The sequence below is a fragment of the Desmodus rotundus genome, chromosome 7 (genome assembly GCF_022682495.2).
Source record: "Desmodus rotundus isolate HL8 chromosome 7, HLdesRot8A.1, whole genome shotgun sequence".
NCBI lineage: Eukaryota > Metazoa > Chordata > Mammalia > Chiroptera > Phyllostomidae > Desmodus > Desmodus rotundus.
In genome coordinates this window covers 37,079,182-37,102,642 of record NC_071393.1, presented here as the reverse complement: position 1 = coordinate 37,102,642, position 23,461 = coordinate 37,079,182, and the positions used below count along the sequence as shown (strand labels likewise).

At 44.8% G+C, this 23,461-nt stretch overlaps 2 protein-coding genes across 4 annotated transcripts in view; one reads left to right on the top strand and one right to left on the bottom strand.

Moving 5' to 3' along the window:
* Positions 1 to 10,860, bottom strand: part of HEXA (hexosaminidase subunit alpha) — a 35,726-nt gene extending 24,866 nt beyond the window's left edge. Inside the window, exon 1 of the mRNA XM_024557272.4 lies at positions 10,555 to 10,860. Coding sequence (XP_024413040.2) covers positions 10,555 to 10,807 — 253 coding nt within the window. The 5' untranslated portion in view covers positions 10,808 to 10,860. The remainder of the gene's footprint in view (positions 1 to 10,554) is intronic.
* Positions 10,861 to 10,896: 36 nt separating this feature from the next.
* Positions 10,897 to 23,461, top strand: part of TMEM202 (transmembrane protein 202) — a 36,074-nt gene continuing 23,509 nt past the window's right edge. For all 3 annotated transcript variants that reach the window (XR_011651422.1, XR_006655042.2, XR_006655041.2), the window contains exons 1-2: positions 10,897 to 11,092; positions 20,039 to 20,248. The gene's annotated coding sequence lies outside the window, so the exon portion shown is untranslated. The remainder of the gene's footprint in view (positions 11,093 to 20,038; positions 20,249 to 23,461) is intronic.

The following is a 23,461-nucleotide window of genomic DNA, read 5'->3' as shown; positions in this document are numbered from 1 at the left end:
GTATTTCCTTCCAATATTGTTCTGGTGTATCTTTTATCTTTAGATCTTTAATCCACCTGCAGTTTACCTTTGTGATTGATATGAGGTAAAGATTTAATTTAAATTGTTTTCCAAATGGATAGTAAGCCACCCCTACCCATTTACGGACTAATCTACCTAATCTATCTTTTCACTTTTGACTGGGACTGCTTCCTTTACCACATGTTAAATTCTCACCTATACCTGGACTCTTGCCTGTCTCTGGAATTTATTTGCTTGGCAATCTTACAGTCAGGGGAGTCCACCATGTCACATTTCTGTACTCTTTTCGCACTCTGCCCAATATATAATTAACTGCCTCTGCTCATTTCCAGACCTACACTCCCATTCCTGTCAGCGCTGTTTGCTCCCCTCCGCAAACCACCTGTACTACATCCACATCTCCCACCCCCAAACCCTCTGCAATCTTGTTCCATGGTTATTTAATCACCAAAATCCCCAGTCTCTCTACTTCCTCCTTATCTGAAGCTGGCTCTCCCAGAAATGCTACCTCTTCTACAAGCCTTTCTGAGAGGCAGCTCCCTCTCACGTCCTCAGGTTGGGATCTGGGGCTGCTGTCAGGCCCTCTAGCATCAAGTGAAAAGAAAAAATCTCTCTTCCATGGCTCATGTCACCGGCTGTAATCTTGAACCTGTCCTTGTCACAACACTCTATAACTTCCTGGTCACTTCTTTGTTTACCCAAGAATTTGGATCCCGGTCCCCAGTCTTCCTCTCCATCTCAAGGCTGGCTATCATCCCAGACGATTTCAATACTCAAGAGGAAGAACTAACGCACATTCTGGTTTAGCAGCTATCCAGCAACATCGTCCTCCTCCTCAACACCCTCCATGGTCACCTCTTGGAGCCTCTTGTCCTCTGGAAGTGTTCCAACTCATTCTCTCAACCTTCAGTACCATACAGCTGTTCACTAGACATGACACACCTCACACTCAGCAGGTCCAATCTCTCTCTCTGTTTCTCTTTTCACTCCATCCTCCCTCCCTTCCCTTCCTTTCCTTCCATCTTCCCTATTTGTGAAGAGCAGCAGAATACATTCAAATTGCTACATCAGAAATCTGAGTCATCTCAAGACGATTTGGGTCTACCATTTCTCCAGCTTCTGAAATTGCTGGTCCACCCTGGAGCTGTGTGCTTCAACCATATACTGTGAGTTCCTTGAATGTGGCATAAGGGCTTCTTTCCTGAAGACCCTTCTCATGTGCAGTTCTTTTTATGTGGACTAACCCCTCCACCTCCACCACTCCCACTTTCAGATCTGATTAGCCAGCTCTTATGGAAGCCTCTCAAAATGCAACTACACACCCATATACTTGGGCCAGGTGCTCCCCAAGCACCCTGTACGTCAATTATCAGCAAAAATCACACTTAACTGTGTGTCTGCATTCCCATTTCCAGAGACTGTACATTCTTCAGGGATGGGGCCAGTTCAATTAATATTCTTTGGACCAGAGCTACTGACCAGCTATAGTTGCTTGAAATCCTACTTGTACTAAGGAAAGAAACCAGCCAGAAATACTACTGGCGTCTGACAACTATAGGCCTGAGTGCTACTGATTAAGCAATCAGATGTTAGAAGTTACTATCTGAAGTATGATCAAGGCTTAATTCTACCAGAGGCCAGTAGTTTTTCCAAGTCACTAATTAGTATAATGCTTGATGAAGATACTTGTGTGTAGATTACCCCAACATTGCACAGTAAAAAGAGCACAATCTTTGCAGACAGAAAGACTGACTTGAATTCCTGCTCCACCCCTGCCAGCTGTGTAACCCTGACCATGTTACTTAGTCTCTGTGAGTCTCAGTTCTGAAAGACGAAGGTAACACCAACCTCTCAGAGCTGTTATGGAGATCAAAGGGCATAACATACAGCAAGTGATAAACATTCAACAAATGCATTTCTCCCCATTTTCTATTTCTCTTTCCCTGATGAGTCAGTTTTCCACTTGGCTGGAGGAGCCCAGGGCCTGGGTACTTTATGGGATAACCATACCACAATAGCAGCTTCCCCGAGGGCTTTTCATGAGCTTCTTACAGAAGCCTGAAGGCTCCACTACTGTGTGAAAACATCCTGTATGGCAAACAGGCTGACACTCCAACAAATAAAAGGAACATCAGCTTAGAATTCTGAATCTGCCTCAAACTACAACTGTGGCCCCAGTCAAAAACTCAAAGCCACTAATGTGAGATCCTAGTAATTAGTTACCACCAGGACAAGGTAGAACAAGACAGAATTTAAAATTTTCATCCGGTGTTCCTGGTAAGCTATTTCCTTTGCTTCCATTCCAAAGTTTTACAAAGGAAGGGGACCTGACTGGTGTGGCTCAGTGAGCTGGGTGTCATCCTCCAAACTGAAAGGTCACAGGTTTGATTCCCTGCCAGGGCACATGCCAGGGTTGCAGGCCAGGCCCCCAGTTAGAGGCGTGCAAGAGACAACCAATCAATGATTTTCTCACACATCAAGGTTTCTTTTCCTCCCTCTAAAAATAAATAAAATCTTAAAAAAAAAAAAAAAAAGACAGGGAGTTTGCTTACTGACGCTTGAGCTGACAAGCAGCCACATTTCCTGCATCCGAGCACAGGTGTCCAATATCCAGAGGAAAGAGCCCTACACCACAGCCAAATCCAACCAACCGCAGATGTGGACACAACAGCACACTACTATTGGCTGGAGATCGGGAAGATCAGCGTGGCCAGGAAGCTTAAACAGTAACCGAAGATTAAAACAGAAGCAAAAACAAAATGAGAGAAGTTCCTGACCCAATAATGGGCCTTATTCACGACAGCCAGGAAGAGAAGAGCAGCAAACCCATTTCTCTATGACGACGAACTATGTACAGATGCAGAAACCCTGAGGCAGCTCTCAGAAAACCACCCACCCAGACACTCTCCTACCTCTTCAGCTGCCCTTGCTGTAGGTGGCCCCACATCGTGGGAGAAAGTCCCTACCTAATCCAACTGGTTAAAATTCTTGATGATGCACATGGATTCTACTCTTCTCACTGATTTCCAGGGCCAGCAGAGGAAATTTCCAAAAATGCAGACACGTTAACAGTGACCTCCTTCACTTCTAAGAGAAATATTGGTTAGGCAGTAAAACTTTCCTTCTGTAAAATCAACAGGAAAAGGATTGAGTTTTACGCCTTTAACGGGCTAATATATTAACAACATGTCCCAGGAAGAGATTGCGGAGCCTTAAGAGAAAAAAAAAGCCTACATTTGCTATTAAAAGCAAAAACAAACCAAAAAGAAGTAACAACAGTCAAAACCCTACAACGCCCTGCTCTACTCTTCTGTTTGGTGGTGAAGCAGGGACACCACTGGGACCCAGACTTGTACTTTGTTTTATTTTAAAATCACCAGATTTGCCCTTCTACATTTCCCCCTTCAAAGACTGTAAAGACATTCATCACCATCTCCTTGTTATCTTTGACATAGGCGGATTTTTTTAAAAAGCAGCAGCAGGTTGGAAACGAGGCAACTTGCCTGAGGACACACAGTTGAAACCAGTGACTAGTAAACATTCTCTGGCTGGCTCCTGAACAAATCATGCTCCAGAGAGAGCCCTCCACCGCATACAGTCTTCAAGCAGAACATCCAAGGCAGCGGGAGCAATGATAGCTCAAGAAGTAAGACTTGAATTTTTCATACACCAGGCCCAGGCTACCACATGCATCTTGATCAAGCAGAGCTTCTAGGGCTCAGTACTATCCAGGGCTATGGAAGTGTCACTATTGAGTAATAAAGAAAAAAAACAAAACAAAACAGGGTTGTGAGAGGAGAGGCCGGCTGAGGGGTCCAGGACAAGATAACCTAGGCCCTGGGATTCAGTATTTTGCCCCTCACTAAAAATGTGCTCCTGATGGCGCAGGCAGACACGGCTCGCCTCTTCACACAACCACATCACAGTTACAACTAAAATATAGAACAACCATCACTCAGAACCGTCAGAAATCGAGTTGAATGGAAATCTGACAACTACAGAATTAAAGCAACCACATCCATCCAGATTAGGAGGGGTGAAGATGTGGAAGAGTAAAAATTCAGGAGGGATATCTTGGGAGCAAAGAGTCCCAGCCTCACACCAGGCTTCCCAGCCCAGGGTTCCAGTGCCAGGAAGATAAGTTCCCATAACTTCTGGCTGCAAAAATCAGCTGGGATTGAGTGGGTGGAAGAAATTTCTGGAATCCCAAGCAACTCCCCTTAGAGAACCCACATACGGACTTACTCAGACTCACTCCCTCTGAGCTCCAGCACCAGGGCAGCAGCTTGAAAGGCACCAGCAGCATAAAAGGAGGAAATGAGGTATCTGGCATCAAAGTGGGAGCTGGGGGACAGCTTTCTCTCAGGCAGAAAGGTGGGCAGAGGCCATTGTCCCTTTTCTAGCCCTTCACCCACAGAGCCACAGAGCCAGGAGACATGGGCTATATCTGACACTCCATCAACCTGGCTAACACTGTCCCACAATGGAGATCCCCAGAGACTCCGTCCCACCCACTCTGTTAACCATGACACCATGACTTTCCCCATATGAGTGGCTGGTCTTGGCTCATGCTTCACAACTTCCTAAATCCTATCAAACAAGCAACAGCCAGCCTCAGTAAGATCTCAGCCCCCATACCTCTTGCTAAGTGGCCCTGGGTCCATCACCAGCAGCAGCTTGCCTAGAATCACAGCTTGGTTTCCCCTAGGAATCTCCAAGTCTAACATACATATCAATCATCTCAGCCTGCTTTATAGCCCAGGCAGGGTGGCCCCAAGGAAAACACAGGTGGGGAATGACCTTGGCCTACAACACCCAGGAAACCGTAAAGCCTGCTCACCCAGTGGACAGCTACAGACCGTGTTGGAGCAACACCACCCTGTCATGCACAGCTGATCCTCCACAGAGACTGGAGGTTGGTGGTCAGTGGTTACAGCCAGTCCTTGCACCTGACTGGCCTGGGTAAATCCCTCCCATTGACCTGACAACAGCAATCAAGGCTCAACTACATGAGGAGAGTGCACTCAGCCCACATGCAGGGCTCACCTTTGGACCCAGCCAGGTGATAGCAGAGAGTGTGCCACTGGACCCTACAGGACACCTACTACATTAGGCCATGCTACCAGGACAGAGAGGCATAGCAGCTGAACCTAATTGATAGAAACACAGACAGAGAGGAAGGCAAAACAAAGAAACATGGCCCAAATGAAAGAAGAGGTGAAAACTCCAGAAAGAAAACTAAACAAAATGGAGATAAGCAGTCTATCAGATGCAGAGTTCAAAACACTGGTTATAAGGATGCTCAGAGAACTTAGTGAGGACCGCACCAGCACGAAAAACATCCAGTCAGAATTGAAGGATACACTACCTGAAATACAGAACAAGTTACAGGGAAACAACGGTAGAGTTCTTGAAACTGAGAATCAAATTAGTGATTTGGAACATAAGGAAGCAAAAAACAACCAGTCAGAACAACAGGAAGAAAAGAGAATCCAGAAAAATGAGGACAGTGTAAGCAGCCTCTGGGACAGCTTCAAACATTCACATCACAGGAGTGCCAGAAGGGGAAGGAAGAGCAAGAAATTGGAAATCTATTTGAAAAATAATGAGAGAAAACTTCCCTAATTTGGTCAGGGAAATAGACATGCAAGTCCGGGAAGCACAGACAGTCCTAAACAAGAGGGATGCAAAGAGGCCCCCTCCAAGACACATCCCAATTAAAATGCCAACGATTAAAGATAAAGAGAGAATCTTAACAGCAGCAAGAGAAAAGTAGTTTGGTACCTACAGGGGAGTTACCTGATAAGACTGTCAGCTGATTTCTCAAAAGAAACTTTGCAGGCTAGAAGGGACTGGCAAGAAATATTCAAAGCCATGAAAAGCAGGGACCTACAGCTGAGACTTCTCTACCCGGCAAAGATACTTAGAACCTAAGGGCAGACAAAGAGCTTCCCGGACAAGAAGAAAGCTAAAGGAGTTCATCACCACCAAATCATTATTATATGAAATGTTAAAGGGACTTATTTAAGAAAAGATCAAAACTATGAACAATAAAATTGCAATAAATACATGTCTATCAACAATTGAATCTAAAAAACAAACTAAGTAAATGAGAAGAACAGAGACAGAATCATGGATATGGAGAGAGTTTTGATGGTTGCCAGATGGGAGGGGATGTGGGGGAATGGGTGCAGAGGTGAAGGGATTAAGAAGTACAAATTGTTACAGAATAGCCATGGGGACGTAAAGTACAGTATAGGAAGTGGAGTAGCCAAAGAACTTATACACATGACCCATGGACATGACCAATGGTGGGGGGATTGCCTGAGGGAGTGGGGGGTGCTGTGTGGAGGTTGGAAAAGGGGGAAAAATTGGGACAACTGTAATAGCACAGTCAATAATATATAATAAAAAATAAAATAAAAACTAGCTCCTGCTACCTATTTCCTTTCTAAATCTTATGATTTCTCCTCCTTATGTATCCCTCCATTCTCCTTCACTAGAAAAATAATCCTACAAAACCCTCTTTGCTTTTAAAACAACAAACTTAGTGGCAATCAAGTCTGCTGCAAGAACATGTCTTGTCCGTGTCACGGGAGAGGGTAAAGTGTACACAGCCCCTGGTCCAATTAGAGTGGAGAGAACAAATGAGCGTTACTACTCTTTCTCCCCAGCCCAGCTGCCTGACCGTACCTGTGTATTTCCTACACTCTCCAGCCGCATTCCCATGTGCCTCCAGCTCCATGTTGGGGTAAAATCAACTTAAGCTGGGACCATGGCACCATGTGACCCCCCTTCCCTTGGAATCACAGGCTACTATTCCAAGTTTGAAAGTTGAAATGAAAGGCAATCACTTCTAAATAAAACCTGCAAATCATATCCTTTTTGATGATCTTAGAAATAAAAACCATGAGGCTTTCTTACAAACTTTTATACAAAGTAGCCCTTTTAAGTCAATATATCCAATAAATAATTGAGTATCTACTATGTTCCAGCCATAGTTATAGAAAGAATGACCAGAGGAGGTATTTCAGGAGATTCCCATTATAATAAACTATGCCACGTATTAACTTAGTCACGTGTATGGTATCTTGAGAACAAGCAAATCAAATACTGAAAATGGCTGCAGATGTATCCAAATACTCATACAATACTCTTCCTTCCAGTCTACAATAAAAGAACTGGGGAAATGTATAGGGATTATTCTGTTCAAGGACAATGATACCCTGAATAACTCACATGCACATGAACATCAGAACAGTATGGAAACTGCATGATGGCTTGAATCAACTAGTTTCAGGAAAAGCAAGAAAGACTGCTGTCAAATGACATCATCAGAGTTAGCCATTTAACCTGAAAAATTAGGGCTTTATCAGCTCCATCAATCACCCGAAAAAGTACTGGGTTGGCCAAAAAGTCCACTTTTTTCCCCCATAAAATAAAAGACATATTTTTCAATAACTTTACTGATTTGGATATTTTGAGTATGTCAGCTATCTCCCATATGGTATAATGTTGATTGTTTTCAATTAATGTCTCGATTTGATCGCTATTGACTTCAACTGGTCTACCCAACCACAGAGCATCGTCCAGCGAGAAATCTCCAGCACGAAACTTCGTACTTTTGACACGTTGGATTGGTCACAGCACCTTCTCCATACACTGCACAGATCTTTGTGTTTCAGTTGCATTTTTACTCTTCTTTTTTTTAAAAAAGATATTATTTATTTTTAGAGAGAGGGGAAAGGAGGGAGAATGTGAGGGAAAGAAACATTATGATGCTCGAAGAGATACTTGGATCAGTTGCCTCTCACATGCCCCGACCTGGGGACCAGGCATCTGCAATCCAGGCATCTGCTCTGACTGGGAATCGAACTGGCGACCTTTTGGCTCGCAGGCCACAGCTCAAGCTAACTAAGCTACACCGGTCACGGCATGTTTTTACCTTTCTTGAAATAACACAGCATAATATGCTGAAAATGTGTATTTTCTTCCATCTTCAATAATAAAATGGCTACACAAAAATTCACCAATTTTGATGTTTTTAAAAAAATGCATGGTGATATGACAGCTGTGACAATGCAATCTAACAGAATGTTTTGAATGAAGTTAAAGACAACTAAGCACTACTACAACCATCTAACAACAAACAAACAAACAAACAAACAAAAACCCTGAACTTTTTGGCCAACCCAATATTTGGCAACACTAGAGGGGTGTTATCTCAAATGATCAGATGGCTTAATAATCAAAACACAGACCTAGGTCCTTCAATATCTAGAACCTAAAATAATTCCATTTCACATGTTTACTAACATGCAGTGCACACTCTCCAGGTGACAAAACAACTCTTACTGACAAAGACAGGTATCAAATACTAAATATCTCCACAGACCATTTAGCAACTCACCTTCAAGGGTTAGCCGTTGCTAGGTGAATTCAGAGTTGAATGGAAACTCAGTACTAGACTTGTTTTTCAGAAAAGGAAGTAAGAATCCCACTGAATTCTAGCGTCAGATCGAAACGAGAAGTTGTGCTGTATGAAGAAAAACACTGGCCCAAGGCCTCCAGGAAGTTATTTGAAGGAACAGGACAAAGGCAGCTGGGTAAGATTTCACTTGCATAGATTGTTTTCTTTACTAAAATCAGCCCTACAGAGAAACAGACCCTGGTCTGGGTCTTGTTGATGAGCTTTCCCCTCTATCAATTCACCTTTTTTTTTTCTTCTTCTCAGAAATAGGATTATAGCTGAAGTCATCTGAAAGCCTCCAAAAAAAAAAAAAAGTTCCGAAGGGAAGGCTCCATGGGAAGAACAACAGAGAAAGAAGTTACTTGTATGTCTTTGGTAATGTTTATCCAAACCAATTTTCATGATCTCTCAGTGGAAGAGAACCTCTCAACCAATTCATTCACAGGAAGGTAATAAACGGAAATAAACACTTTATTTAGTTTCTTATCTGTCCCTAAATCTCTTTCATTAGGAACTGACAGCACCCCATTGTCGCATAACTACCTGTTTCTATTTTCCTGATTAAACTGTAGTGTTATTGTAATGAAGGTAAAGGCTTAAATTAGAAATACAAGAAGCATCCTAATCCATCCAATAGTAGTACACATTCTAATTTTTTCTATCTCTTGAATATTTTATAATGCATTGTGTCCTTGTGCTTCATTATTTCCCCACTCAGACTGCAAAGCTTGGGCCTAGGTCTACTTTTCTTACAACATCCAGAGTGCCCAGCCCAGGGATTGGCACATACCAATTACATGACAGATCTATTTTTTTTGCACAAGCCTTAACTGTTCTGTATCAAAATAAACATATTCTGAGTGCCAATCCTGTGTAAGGCAATCTCTTACTTGTCACAAGGAGTCGGAGAAATATGTGATTTCCACACACACAATAGCAGGCCTTTTATCCTCCCAGACTACTAACGCCTTTCACCGGTTAAGAACTACCTTGATGCTGAGACTGTCACTCTCTGATTGCCATCTGTTTAATTAAATGCTTTTAATACTATGTATCAAGTGAGAACACTTCTGAAAATAATTAAAACACACACAGCTGAAACACCATTCAAAATGATGATACCACATGGCCCAACCATAAACACCTACATGTCATAACCAGAGAACTAGATTCCAGGGGGGTTTTGAGAAAACTCTAAATTTTACATCCATGAGTGGGACCAACAAATCTTTACTCCTTTGCATTGCTGACTGTGCTCATCAATTTGCTTTGAAATAATAATCCTCAAACAACTTTCAGCGGCTGCCTTAAAGAAAATTGCTAATCACTGCTGATTTAGATGAAACCAATATCCCAAGCACTCCTGACTTTTCCCCCAATCCACACTTCACCCTCACCACACAGCCAACACTCCCAGCCAACACCCTCCTTACACACACACGCCAGGCCAGCACTTTTGAGCTCAATCATAATCCTTTGTGCCTCTGATCAAGCCTTTTACCCTTCCTGGAACACCCTCCTTTCAGTTCTGGCCCATTATACTCACCACCTCAGTAAAGGTGGCTGCCCAAAGTGCACTTGGGCACTCCCTACGGAAGTGTTCTATGATTTCTCTCGGTTTAAACATTCACTGAATATGTTACGTATCAGACATTTCCATGTAGTTTTGCGTCGGTCGGTACATGTCTCCTCACATTCTGTCATACCAATTTTGGGTGTCAGCTCCGGCCTCCTCTACCCAGCCCTGGTCACAGCTTCCCTAGGACCCCGTGACACGTGAACACCTTGTGTCTACCGGTACAATATGTTCAGAAACTTGTCTCATAGCAGGCAATTGGGGTGAAATAACAGCCCGAGGCCGGGATTCCAGATAAATCCTGGCCCCAGAAGTCCGCTCAGGGATGTAAATGGAGTTGAGCGACTAGTGGAAACTGGAGGGTGGAGATTAGCGGGTAGGGCAAGAGCCCAAAGAAGGGAGCCCCAGGAAGTCTCGCTGGGTGCGGTCCCAGGCAGGCGGCCTCGGAGCCAGGAGCCAGGACCCAGGCGGGGCACTTCTGGCTCACCTGTGGGGGCAGGCGGGTGCCAGGACTCGGAACCGAAGAGCAGGTCACGGTAGCGCTGGAAGGCCTCGTCGAGGACGGAGCAGCCGGCCTGCGCGGCCGACCTGACGTCGTACTTGAATTGGAAGCTGTGCGGGAAGATGGTGTAGTGACAGTCGGAGGTCTGGATGTACTGGGGCCAAGGCCACAAGGTCGTGGCCGGCCCAGCGAACGCTGCCGCCAGCAGCAGCGAAAACCAGAGCCTGGAGCCCGCCATGGCCCTCCGGTCTCCTCTGCCCCAGCGGGCCAGCCACGTGACCCCCTGGTCAGGTGAGGGGCGCCCGCGTGATGACGGGGTGTCACGTGACCGGCGCGGCTCTGCGCCCGCCTTCCGGGAGCTCGGACCGCCTGCCGCTTCTCCCGGGGTGATCCCGGGTCTCCCGTGGCGTGGCGCCCGGGTGCTGGCCGCCCCGCGGTGGCCTGGGCAGTGCGGTTGACAGGAGAGCCCGGAGGCGCAGCCGCTAGAGTACGGCGTAGAGGCCATGCCTGCCATCACAGAACTGTGAGCGCCCCGAGACTTTAGAAGGGCCACGTGGGGAGCGGGAAAGGGGAGACCCCCGACTGGGGGCTTCTAGGCTGAATCTTGAAGAAGGAATAAGAGTTTGTCAGGAACTTCAGAAGCAGAAAAGAGAATTAAAACCACAGGTCGCTGCTCTGTCTGTAGAGTAGCCTTCTCTCTGTCCCATTGCTTCACTAATAAACTCTCCTTTACTTCAAACTTAAAAAAAAAAACCCTCCAGCCTTAGCTCAGTTTCCCATAGGCCAAGGTTGTGGGTTGTGAGAGCACATAAAACAATCACCCAATGAACGCATAAATAAGTGGAACAACAGGTCTCTCTCAGATCAATAAATTTTAAAACATTAAAAATAATAAAACCACTGACAAAATGCTGTGGACCTGGGATTAGGTACTATGAATGGCCCTGGGAGGGGATCAGGAGATCTCAAGAATGTGACCTACTTATAGGGGACAGGACTTCAAGAAGGGAGTATGCTTTCAGAGTAAACTTCAGTTGTCCTAATTCCTGCCTCTGGCGTGGACTCTCCTCTTGATGGTTGAGGATCTCCTAGTTACGGCCCCCAAATCCCTGCCCCCAGACAAAATTTTGCAAACTGGGGTATGCACTTAATGCAAGTAGTAAGACAGTGGTTGAACTTTGAGTGCAAGATGGAGAATGCCCAGACATAAGACAGCGGCCTGGTCCTGCCGAGGCTTGCATAGAAGTCCAAGGTCAGGACTTTATTTGTGTGCAATTGAAAAATCACCTCAAATATCTGCATTTTAGAAATCTGATGATTAGAATAGTTAAATGGATAAGAAACCAGTAAGCCCCCCAACTCCACCACCACCTTTTTATCGGACATGGAAGATAACGAGAACTCCAGCTAAAGCAGTGGGAAAGGAAGAGAGCTGTAGATCCAGGAAATAGTGGGCATCCAGTCAGTACAGGAGAGGCTCGAGGGCTGATCAGTGAGAACACAGATACTCGAGTCAGGGACCCTGTCTTCCTTGTTCACCACTGTGTTATCAAAGAGTAGTTGAATGCCTGACTGCAAAAGGAGATAAAAATTATTTGGCGAGTATAGACTTTTTTAAAGCGTAAAATTACATTTTAGAATTTGAATAAATGTGAAGATCAGGAAAATAAACTTTTTAAAATAAAGGGCTCTTAAAATCATGGTAATTTATACAGGGTGGGGCAAAAGGAGGTTTACAGTTGTTCATATGGAAAATAATACAATAATTAGTGAATAATAATAAAAGGATAAACTCTGTTTTCCATACAACCATAAAAACTACTTTTGCCCCACCCTGTATTTAGGTTTTTGCTACCTAATTTAGTGTGTGTGTGTATATATATTATATATATATGTATATATGTATTTATATATATAAAATCACTCATAACAGTGATAAAGAAGCATCACCTCTCACTTCTGTAACTTTCCAGTGTTCATCAGATTTCTCTTAGAAGGTTGATTATGCTAGGATGGAGCTTATAGAAAAATAAAAGTTGGAATTCAATCTTTTTTTTTGTTGTTGTTGTTGTTTTTTTTTAAATATATTTATTGATTATGCTATTACAGTTGTCCCATTTCCCCCCCACTCCACTCCATCCTGCCCACCCCCCTCCCTCCCACATTCCCCCCCTATAGTTCATGTCCATAGGTCATACTTATAAGTTCTTTGGCTTCTAAATTTCCTACACTATTTTCACCCTCCCCCTGTCTATTTTCCACCTATCATCTATACTACTTATTCTCTGTACCTTCCCCCCCCACCCCTCCCACTCCCTTAATGACAACCCTCATGTTCTAGTTGTTTGCCTAGTTTGCTCTCGTGTTTGTTTTATGTATGGCCGTTAATAACTGTGAGTTTGCTGTCATTTTTACTGTTCCTATTTTTGATCTTCTTTTTCTTAGGTAATTCCCTTTAACATTTCATATAATAAGGGCTTGGTGATGATGAACTTCTTTAACTTGACCTTATCTGAGAAGCACTTTATCTTCCCTTCCATTCTAAGTGATAGCTTTGCTGGATACAGTAATCTTGGATGTAGGTCCTTGCGTTTAATCTTGGGTAATGTAATTATGAGGTGCCTTCTTGTGTTCCTCCTTGGGTCCAGCTTCTTTGGGACTCTCTGAGCTTCCTGAACTTCCCGGAAGTCTATTTCCTTTGCCAGATTAGGGAAGTTCTCCTTCATTATTTGTTCAAATAAGTTTTCAATTTTTTGTTCTTCCTCTTCTCCTTTTGGCACCCCTATAATTCGGATGTTGGAACGTTTCAAGGCGTCCGGGAGGTTCTTAAGCCTCTCCTCATTTTTCCAAGTTCTTGTTTCTTCATTCTTTTCTGGTTGGATGTTCGTTTCTTCCTTCTGGTCCACACCATTGATTTGAGTCCCAGTTTCCTTCTCATCACTATTGGTTCCCTGTACATTTTCCTTTGTTTCTCTTAGCATAGGCTTCATTTTTTCATCTGTTTTTCGAATAGATTCAACCAAGTCTGTGAGCATATTGATAACCAGTGCTTTGAACTGTGCATCTGATAGGTTGGCTATCTCTTCGTCGCTTAGTTGTATTTTTTCTGGAGCTTTGAAGTGTTCTGTCATTTGGGCCATTTTTTTGTTTGTTTATTTGTCTTGGCGCGTCTGTTACTTTAAGGGGCGGAGCCTTAGGTGTTCACCAGGGCGGGGTAATGCTGGTCACAGCACTGTGACGCTGTACGTGGGGGGAGGGGCCGAGTGGGAGCAATGGCGCCCGCCTCACTCTCCTCCGGCTTTCAATCTTTCACTCTGCTACCCACAATCAAACTGGGCCACTCTGGTGCTGGTTCCTGAGTAAGTGGGCCCGTGCACACTCTAGGCCCCTGTGGGTCTCTCCAACGACCTCTCCTGTGAGTCTGGGAGTCTCTCCTGCTGCTGCCCCAACCCCCAGGGGCGTTTTCAATCAGAGGTTTGAGGCTTTATTTCCCTGAGCTGGAGCCCTGGGTTACACGGTCTGCCTCTCTCCCCGCCGTTCGTCCAGTTTATCTGTGGGCGAATGTGATGCCGCGGGGTGCTACCCGCTGCTCTGCCTGCCCCACTCTCCGCCACTCTGAGTCCGGCCCTCTGGGTTTATCTGTGCAAACGTGGGGCCGCAGGGTCTGCTAGTGCTCGGACTGCCTGCGCCATTTGTCCCACACTCCGCCAGTCTCAGTCCCGCCACAGCCACGCGAGTCCTCTCCACCCCGGTGCCCGTCTCCGCCCCTCCTACCAGTCTGGATGAATGTTTATTTTCTATTTTCTTGGTGTTGGTCCCCCTTGCTGTTCGATTCTCTGTCAGTTCTGGTTGTGCGAGGAGGCGCAGTGTGTCTATCTACGCCGCCATCTTGGTTCTCCCCGGAATTCAATCTTAATCACAGTTTCAGATCCTCAGATTGCATATTTCCTACATTGCTTAAACCTAAATTTTCATCAGCAATAACAAACTCCTGGTTACTCCACTAGTCAGGAGATACATTAGCCAGGGTACCAAGGGAGAGGACCCCAGAATCATTGTCAGCAGAGCCAAGTTCATAATCAGGCTTCTGTTGCACAAGACCAGTAGTTCTGGGAGGGTTCAGAGCATGTTCAAAGATTAGAGCAGCAGGTCCGAGTAGGGTTTCAGGACTGAGCATGTGCCAAGGCACCCCTTCACGTGGTACTTAACTTGTACCAGGGGAAAAAAGTCATCTACATAAGTCACAAATGAATGAGCTGGACCCAAATAAAGAAATTGTAAAATTACTAATGAAGATTCTTAGAAGTTTTTGATGAAAGAATATTCCAAACATACTATTCTAATTATTCTGTCTCTGACCAGTATATCAGGTAATCAGAAAGAATAATGAATAACCATTAAAAGTAATCATAATCCTAATAAATGTTCAGAGACTAGCATAGTGATAGCAAAATTTAAAATTAAATAGTTATTTAACAATATGATACTGAAAATAAACTAAGTGAAAAGTTAAATAAAATGGTAAAAAATAGGAATTCTTTAAATTAGTATATATACAACATAACCATCAATTTTGAGAGTAGATAAATACCAAAAATAATGACAGGTAATATAATATTTGGGTATTTATTTTTCCTTTTATTGAAGACAGCTTATTAAATGAATAAAACATGAATTAATTCCCATAACTATAGCTTCTAATACATTAGTTTACATATCAGAAAAGTAATTCACCATCAGATAACATGTCCAGATTTTTTATTCATAAAACAGTCATCACTGTAGACGCAGAGGGGTGGAAATGGTTAATTTTGCCTGGGTAAGTCTTTCACAAAGGAGGTGACTTTTCAGCTAACTCCCAAAGCATGAGTTAGCCATTCAGGGAAGGGGACCATGGGCAAAGCGCAGAGGTGCGAAAGAAGATGGCATCCTGAGTGTGGAGCTGGGGGATAGCAAAAGGAGATGATCATCTGTCACGATTATCTCCCTTCTCCCTGGAATGCCTTTCCCACTTCCCACGTCCACTCCCACCACCTACCCGAAGGTCTAAGATTGTATTTTACCACCCTGTAAGTCTCTGACTTCTCCAACTGGTGTGAAGTCCCACAGCCCTTTGAGCTCATCTCCATCAGAGTGCTTATCTCATAGTTTTGTCATTGCCTGTCCATCTGTCTGTTTTCACCATAGAGTAAAAGCTCCTTAAGGACAGATTCTGTGCTCGTTGTTGTATTCCTAGCCCCTGGCACCGTGTCTGGCATATAGAAGATGCTCCACAAAGACTTGTGAAGTGAATGACTGAAGGGCTCTGAATATCTCTTCCTAGTTAGCAGCATCCACTTGTCCTTCACGTATCAGCTTAAACCAGACCAACAAGTGTGCCGTAAATGGAGTACACGTGGGCTGACACAGTGATTGCCCTTAATCCTCAGGTGGCCATGCACAGCCTGGGGCGGCTGGATATCCTGGCCAGTAACCTCTGGCCAAAAGCAATTTCCTAACTGTGCTGAGAAGTGAAAAACTAAGAAGAACTGAGACATCGCCTCCTTTTGGGTGCTGCTTTATTTTATCGCACTCTCATTTTAGCCTTCTTACTTGTCGGTGCTTCCCACAGACTGCATGCTGAACGAGGGATAGCTTCTTCCATAGTTGCATCCTTTTGTCCAAACCAGGACCCTGCATGCGGTAAGAGTTCGGCGCGTGTTTGGTGAACAAAAGCATGGATGAGGAAGCACTTGTATTACAGTTTGAAGGACAGCCAGAATATCAGCGTGTGGGAGAAAAGAGCAGCCCCTGGAGAAGGACTACAAACCAGAAGTTCAGAACTCTAACCTGGTCACTTTGCAATCCACCCGTCCTAAAACAGTGTCTGGCACTCAGACTCTTAGCGAATCTTTTGAAATGAACAGAATGAAATGGCAAATGAACCTTGCCAGAAATCTCTGAAGACTCTGGAGCACTTCTGCTTGTCTAGAAACAACAGTGTTTGGAGAGAAATACTGACAGAAATAATGTTAGTATCCCCTTGACCATAGGAGCCATATAACTCAGGCTCTTGCCCACTTTAAGATTACAACTAAATCAGATAAACGTATGGAAAAACATCAGAAACCCTATCCAGAATTAGACTATGTTAGGATTTTTAGACCAAAAAAGAGAAAATTTATATAGTTAAGACAGTGACGTTGTGTTTAAGGCCCTTTAAATAGGGGCTTCTTTTGCTTAAACTACATCACGCTTCCAGGCATCCAGATGGCTGCTCTGGACTAGATTATCTTGGCTCTAGATCACTTAGGCCTTAATGCCTATTGCCTTAATTGTTCTAGATGCTCATCCTGGCCAAATCCACAGAAATAACCTGAAACCTCTTAAGGGAGGTGGGATGTCAATGATACCTTAATCTGAGTATGTAAGTCCTTTACAGAAAGGACTTATTCAGACCCTACATTATTAGCCACTGAACTCCCCAGCTTGCCCTGGAAGGTCACTCATTCCTTACTTTACTCCCATTCTCCTCCTGCCTGCGTCCTCCGTAATTATTTTCCTCCCTTGACTAAAATGCAGGCTGCAGCCTCCGGGCACTCTAGAGAATGGATCCCTTCAAGTTTTCTGTCATTTGGCCATCTGTTAACATTTGGCCTCAGAAAAAATTAGGACCATATTACTGTGATACAGGTTTGCAGGACGTCCCATTTCACTGATGCTACAGGTGGGCGTCTTAGTGCTAAGAGAACCAGATAAAATGTCTTACTTCTGCTGGGAGCAACTTTTGGATCTTTTTTGAATTCCTTTTCTTCATGTTGGGATTCACTATTCCTCTTCAAATTTGTCCCCCGTGTGGGTGTTGCAGAAAATCCCCCAGGCCTGGAGCAGGGTGTAGCCAAGACAGAAGTCCCTGCATTGCCAGGGTGCTGACGCCTGGCTCGTCCATATAGAGTATTCAGTAGTGACCTGGGTGAAGGCCACAGCCACAGTGCTCCTTGACCGAAGTGTCCTCAGCACCTTTCTGCCATAGAGACCTGGCAGGGTTATCACCACATTAGGCAGTTGGTCAGAATTCAATGGTTTTATGATTCTACTTCTGGGCTCATACTGTCTTGAATAAAGACCATACACCCATAAAATTCCATATAGAAAGAATTAACTTCTAACAAAGATGTAGGAAGAAGCATTGTATTACTGAACTCAAACCAACATATGCTATTTGGAATGTATATTTGAAAACTTTATTTAATCCTCCACTGTAAACTTTTTTTTTTTGAACTAAAACAATAACAACAACAAAACACCTCTTCCCACCAAAAAGGACTACAAAGATCTAGGGGAAATTTTTAAGAATTATAAAGGTATAGACCTAGATGCAATCTTAGAAATGATCTAGTTCACTTCTCTCACTTAAGATAAGAGAACTGAGAACCAGCGAAGTGAAATACTGTTCCTCAAAAGCAGGAATAGCATATCATTCGTAGTGATACTGCCAGCACTGAACAAAGTGCCAGGTACACAGCGGGTGCTCCGCAAGTGCTTGTCAAATGACTAAATTCTTTCCTTGCTGCCCATAGGTCAATGCTTTGCCTGCAGTAGGTACACTAATTAATGTTTACATTGAAGTTATTCAACCAAATGTGACCACACGCAGAGAGAGGTATGGCTGCAAATAGGCCACTGAAGTGCAGCCTTTCTGACGAGGGCTCTCCCCACCGCACTGGATTGTGCCTCCCGGAGTACCTGAAGTTGTCTGGTCTCCTCGAAATTGATGCAGTTTGATCATGGAGCTCGCTGTGCCTGAATCCTGTTCTCAGTCCACCGTCTTATTCTAGAAAGGAATGATCATTGGATTTAAATGTGTATGGGCAACTTTCAATTAACTTTCAAACTAAAAAGAAGCAATGATGCAAATAACCTAAAAGTCATTGTGTTTGGCCAATGCTTTTCTCCCTTGACAGTAGCTGACTTATCTTCCCAAGGAAAGTTTGCTTAAAAAAATAATAAAGTCTGTTAACCTTCCCTGAGTCCATATGAGCTAGATAGTGGCAGGAGGCCAGAAGAAGGATAAAGAATTGTTAAGAGCCAACAAGCGAACCCATAGGTAATTATGGGTAATTAGCACTCTAACCCTGGAGACAAGGGTCAGAGTGGTCTTTCCCAGTACTATAGTGATGATATGTAATGTAAGAATACTTCAGAAATTAAAAAGGTTCTTTATGTTCTAGGTGCAAAAGGTTGAACACTTGATATTTTAATCAGAGATCTTTTAGTTACTAGGAAGAGCACCCCCCACTAGCTCAACGGTGATGAATTTATCATCTTCACCAGCATCTAGACATAAGAAGCTAATCATAGTGAGGGTCAAATGGCCTGGAATATCTACTAGGAATCAAGGTTACCTCTTGGTCCCTCAGGGCCATTCTGTCTGTCGTCCCTACCCCTGTGTCTGCTTCATTCTCTTGCTCTTCCTAATTTATTCCCTCAGTATTCCAGTTTCAGATTCTCCAGAGAGAGAATAGGAGTGCCCAGCTAAGAAGAGATCGACCAGGTGCTAGTGAGGGAATGGATTTATTACCAGTAGACTGTCCAGCGTGCCGGGGATTCTCCCCCTTGGCAAAGATGGCAGCAGGGGGAGGTTCTTACACTGAACACATGGAAAGCTAGAAATATCAATGGGTAACTGGACAGGAAAAACCCTCCCTACCCCTTTCGGTGCCAGATTGGGGGTAGGACCAGGGGAAGGAAGGGCTAAGGCACCATGGAAATAAAAATGGCACATGGAAAGGTTCTGGACCAAAGAGGCCTGTCAGTCTATCCTGAAGAAAGGAGGGGTTGGTTGGGAGGTGGATGTACCTGAAGCGCGCAAAAGTTTGGGAAGTTGATTGGTCACCCTGGGAAAGCACCCAGCCTGTACCACACCCAGGCTAATACAATCACAGGGGAACGAAGAGGCTCGCTCTTGCTCATGACTCACTTCCTTGTGACCTGCACTGGCAAGGGGCACTCGCCTGTTCTCTCCATGGGCCGTGTTGCCCATGGCCTCCAGGAAGGAACCTCTCTTGCTCTCTTGCCCACCTGGTGATTCACTGGCCTGTGGGTTCACGCACTCTCCTGGGAGTACAAGACCTTATGGTCCTAGCAGCCAAATGGCCCAAGGCTATGCGGGCTCCATGTGCAGGGTCTACAAGGGAGCCTGAAAGTAATAGCAGCTGGGAACAAGCTAAGCAGCCTGGATAGGGACTATGACCACTTAGCAGGCACCTGTGGCCTCTAAAGGACTGTACTTTAAATTGGAGCAGCAACTCCGGACACTAGGTTTTGTCTTGTTCTTGCTGAGGAGACAGGCTTTGAGACAGAAGCCCACCGTTCTACCAGATCACACAGCGTCTGAATAATACCTCTTCCCTTTTGCACCAGCATCTGAGTCATGAATTGGACTTTTGTGGCAACAGACAACTGAACCTCTGTTTTTGTTTGGTTACAGTCTGGTGACTCTGGCAGGGACCTTGGTAAGTCCTGGAGGCCCTGGGATCAAGTCCCAGCTACCTGTGGCAAGCCGAGCCTGAGAGTGGGACTGCGGGGATTTCCCAGCAACTACCAAGAGCTTTTCTCAGGGAATTTTTCTAAACTTCTGCTGAAACGCCTGGATGATCAAAGAAAATGGGTCCAAGGAGAAGACGGACTCCAAGACTGGGTAAGTTGAACCAGTGTGCACACCAGGGGTCCTCTATTCCTGCCGCTTTGGATGTGTGTCACTTGGGCTTTGTGCCGTTGGGGTCCAATTAGGACCATTTGCAGTACCAGCTGGCAGGAGATGAGACACCAAGACTTGCTTGCGAGAGCTCCTTTGGAATAATGCAATTGTTGATTCAACTTTTGTTTATATGTTCTCACTTTGGGGTCTTCTTATGGTTATGGTTTTAAGTTTGTACTTTTATGCCATCAGGGGTTGTTCTGTTTCAACCTCTGGAGGGAGCCCACTGGACCTAAGTTTAGCAGATTGGCCCATGTACAGCTATCATCCAATGTCTAAGAAGGATCTGGTTTTCTAGTGTAACACTGCTTGGCCTATGTATACTTTAGACTATGGGGAAAAATGGCCCCTACATGGTTCCCTAAGTTACTACACCAGCATATAATTGTAACTGTTTTTGCCAGTGGTCAGGGAACTGGGACAAAATTCATTATGTCCAGGTGTTTATGTCTTTACACCAGAAGGATTTGGCAAAGAAAGGGAACAAGTGAATGATGGCAAGAATGGAAATGGCTTCAAAACCCCTCCCTGATAGTAAAACACAGGAAGAAAAGGAAAATGAGGAAAGGAGTCCCTGTAATGCCCTGAACCAGGACATGCAGTAGATGCGAGATAAGCAGTAGGAAGAATTCCCCCATCACCACCCCTGCTGCTACATACCCCTGAAAGAGGGCCCAGAGGGGTGACAGGCCCACCCCTGTATGAGGAAGGAGTGCTCTTCCCTTCAGAGACCGGGCAGGGCACCCAGTTTGGCCAGGGAGCATCCTTATCCAGAGCAGGACAACTCCCTTTGAGGAAAGACCCACTAGGTGACAACCATGTGCCTATTACAAGGAGGAGGGCCATTGGAAAAAGGACTGCTCGAAACTCAAAAGGAAAAATAGAAAGAATAGAAACCCTCACCAAGACGTGTTAGAAAGGAAGGTATTGGCTGATGGAAGGAGGCATGGGAAAAAATCAGGCCATTTCATTAGACAGCCCAAATGTTGCTTTGCAAATCACCACTACCTCAAACCTGACCACCCGGCTCCTGGACTCAGGGAGGCTCAGACCTCCAGCATGACTGCTTGGAAGTCATTAACCGGATCTATTGGACCAGCCGCTGGCAGAACCTGACTGGTAATTATATACAGATGGGAGCAGCTTCATGGAGAATGGTCAGCAACAAGCAGGGTATGTACTAGTCACCGTAGACAAGGTAGTAGAAGACCAACCCCTCACTGTAGAAACCTCAGCACAAATGTCAGAGCCTTAGAATTATCCCGAGGAAAGAATGTTAACATCTACACTGACTCTAAAAATGCCCTCACAGTAGTCCATGCCCATGGGCAATAAGGAAAGAAAGAGGGGAGGGCTCTTAACCTCAGGGAATAAGGACATCAAACATGCAAAAGAGACTTTCCAATTGCTAGAAGCAGTGAATCTACTGAACCAGACTGCCGCAGCTGCACTGCTGGGGTTGGACTGCCTCACAGCATTCAAAGTGACCAGGGACCATCATTCAGAAATCTCCCAGAAGATGGGACAGGCACTAGAGGTTCAGTGGAGACTGCATGCATCTCGGAGACCCCAATCTACGGTGAAGACTGAGAAAATGAACCACACAATAAAGAAGACCCTGGGGAAAATATGCCGGGAAATGCATTTGAAATGGCACCAGGCACTCCCTATTGCCTTGCTCCGGATGAGGGTAGCACACCAAAGTGGGCTTAAACTAAGCCCTTTTGAAATAATTTATGGGAGACCCTGCCAAGTTTCTGTTTTAGGGACACACCCTTTAAATTTAGAACATGTACAACATCTAGGGCAAACACCTGAATAAAACCTCTTTCTTTTGTACCTGCACCTGCCTCATGAGCTTGGCTTTTGTCGTGACAGGCAGCCGAACCTCCGTTTTTGTCTGGTTACAGATTCACTTAGAAGCGAACATGTGGGGAAGCAATGACGGCCATTCCTTTATTATAAAAGCAACACATGTTTGGTTTAAAAAATTCAAACAATACAATTGTGTGTGTAGAAGGTATGCCTCTCAGTTCATAAGTTTGGCTGTATGGGAATTACAACTACGTTTTCCAGAATAATTTACTTTCTGCCTTCATGACCCAAGCACCTGATCTGCTGGGTTTACAAGGAGATGTCGCCACAATCCTTCCTGGTGTTTACGCCCTTCCCTGGCATTACTTCCCACCTTTGAGTCCTTTCTAGTGCCAAGGGACGCATAGAAACCAGAAAGATATGAATGTTGGCACGTTAGCACGTATTTCTCTGTGTATATATGTATGACATTGTATGTGTGTTCATTTCTGTGTGTGGCCACTTTCAGTATATAAACATTTCCATAATCTCTAAAACAAAATTAGAGCATATCTGTTACAGAACAGACCCGGGAGGGTGCACAATATAGTATTACCGAAAGGACCCCCGTTTCTCTCTGGGGGTCCCCCTCACCTACTAGGTTCACCTTGCCCGCCGCCAGAGGAAAGACGTCTCTCAATGCCGGAGATTGGTGAAAAGGAAAGGAATTATTTCTTTAAAAGTTATACAGACTTAGAGTAATGACAATGTCTTCGTTAAAATACTAAAGTCCTTTAGAATACCCACAGACACACAGTCCTTCCTTCCCCCTCTGCCCAGTCCGGGGTACCGTATCTCAGGAAAAGAAGTAGAATTCCGTGATTCAGGCTCCTGGCACCATCAGCTGTGCCACCACCACGGGGTCCCCACTCTGCCAAAGCAGCATGGTCCTCTCTCAAGTCTGGCTGCCGCGCCTGTGTTTAAATCCCAGCGCCAGTCTTCCTCTGCAGCCCCATTTCCAACTCCTCCTACAATCAGTTACACCTGCCAGCATTCCCGTGTTCTTCCAGCTTTACTGGGCTGCCACAGTAAGTCTGGGCAGGTGTGGCCCCAAGGCATGGATCCAGTCTTCTCCAAGCTCTCACACAGGCCCTGTAACCAGGGGGAGTTGCTTCCCAGTTACACCTTGGGTGGAAGTCACTTCCATCCCCCTGGCTGAAAGCATGGCCACAGCTATTTAACATATCCACGAAACCAGTTAAAGGTTATAGATATGTTAAATGACCATGCCAGAGGTTAGCTGCACAGCTGTTGCTATACAAAACAGCTCTGAATGGCCCTGCTCCATGTGTCCCTTCC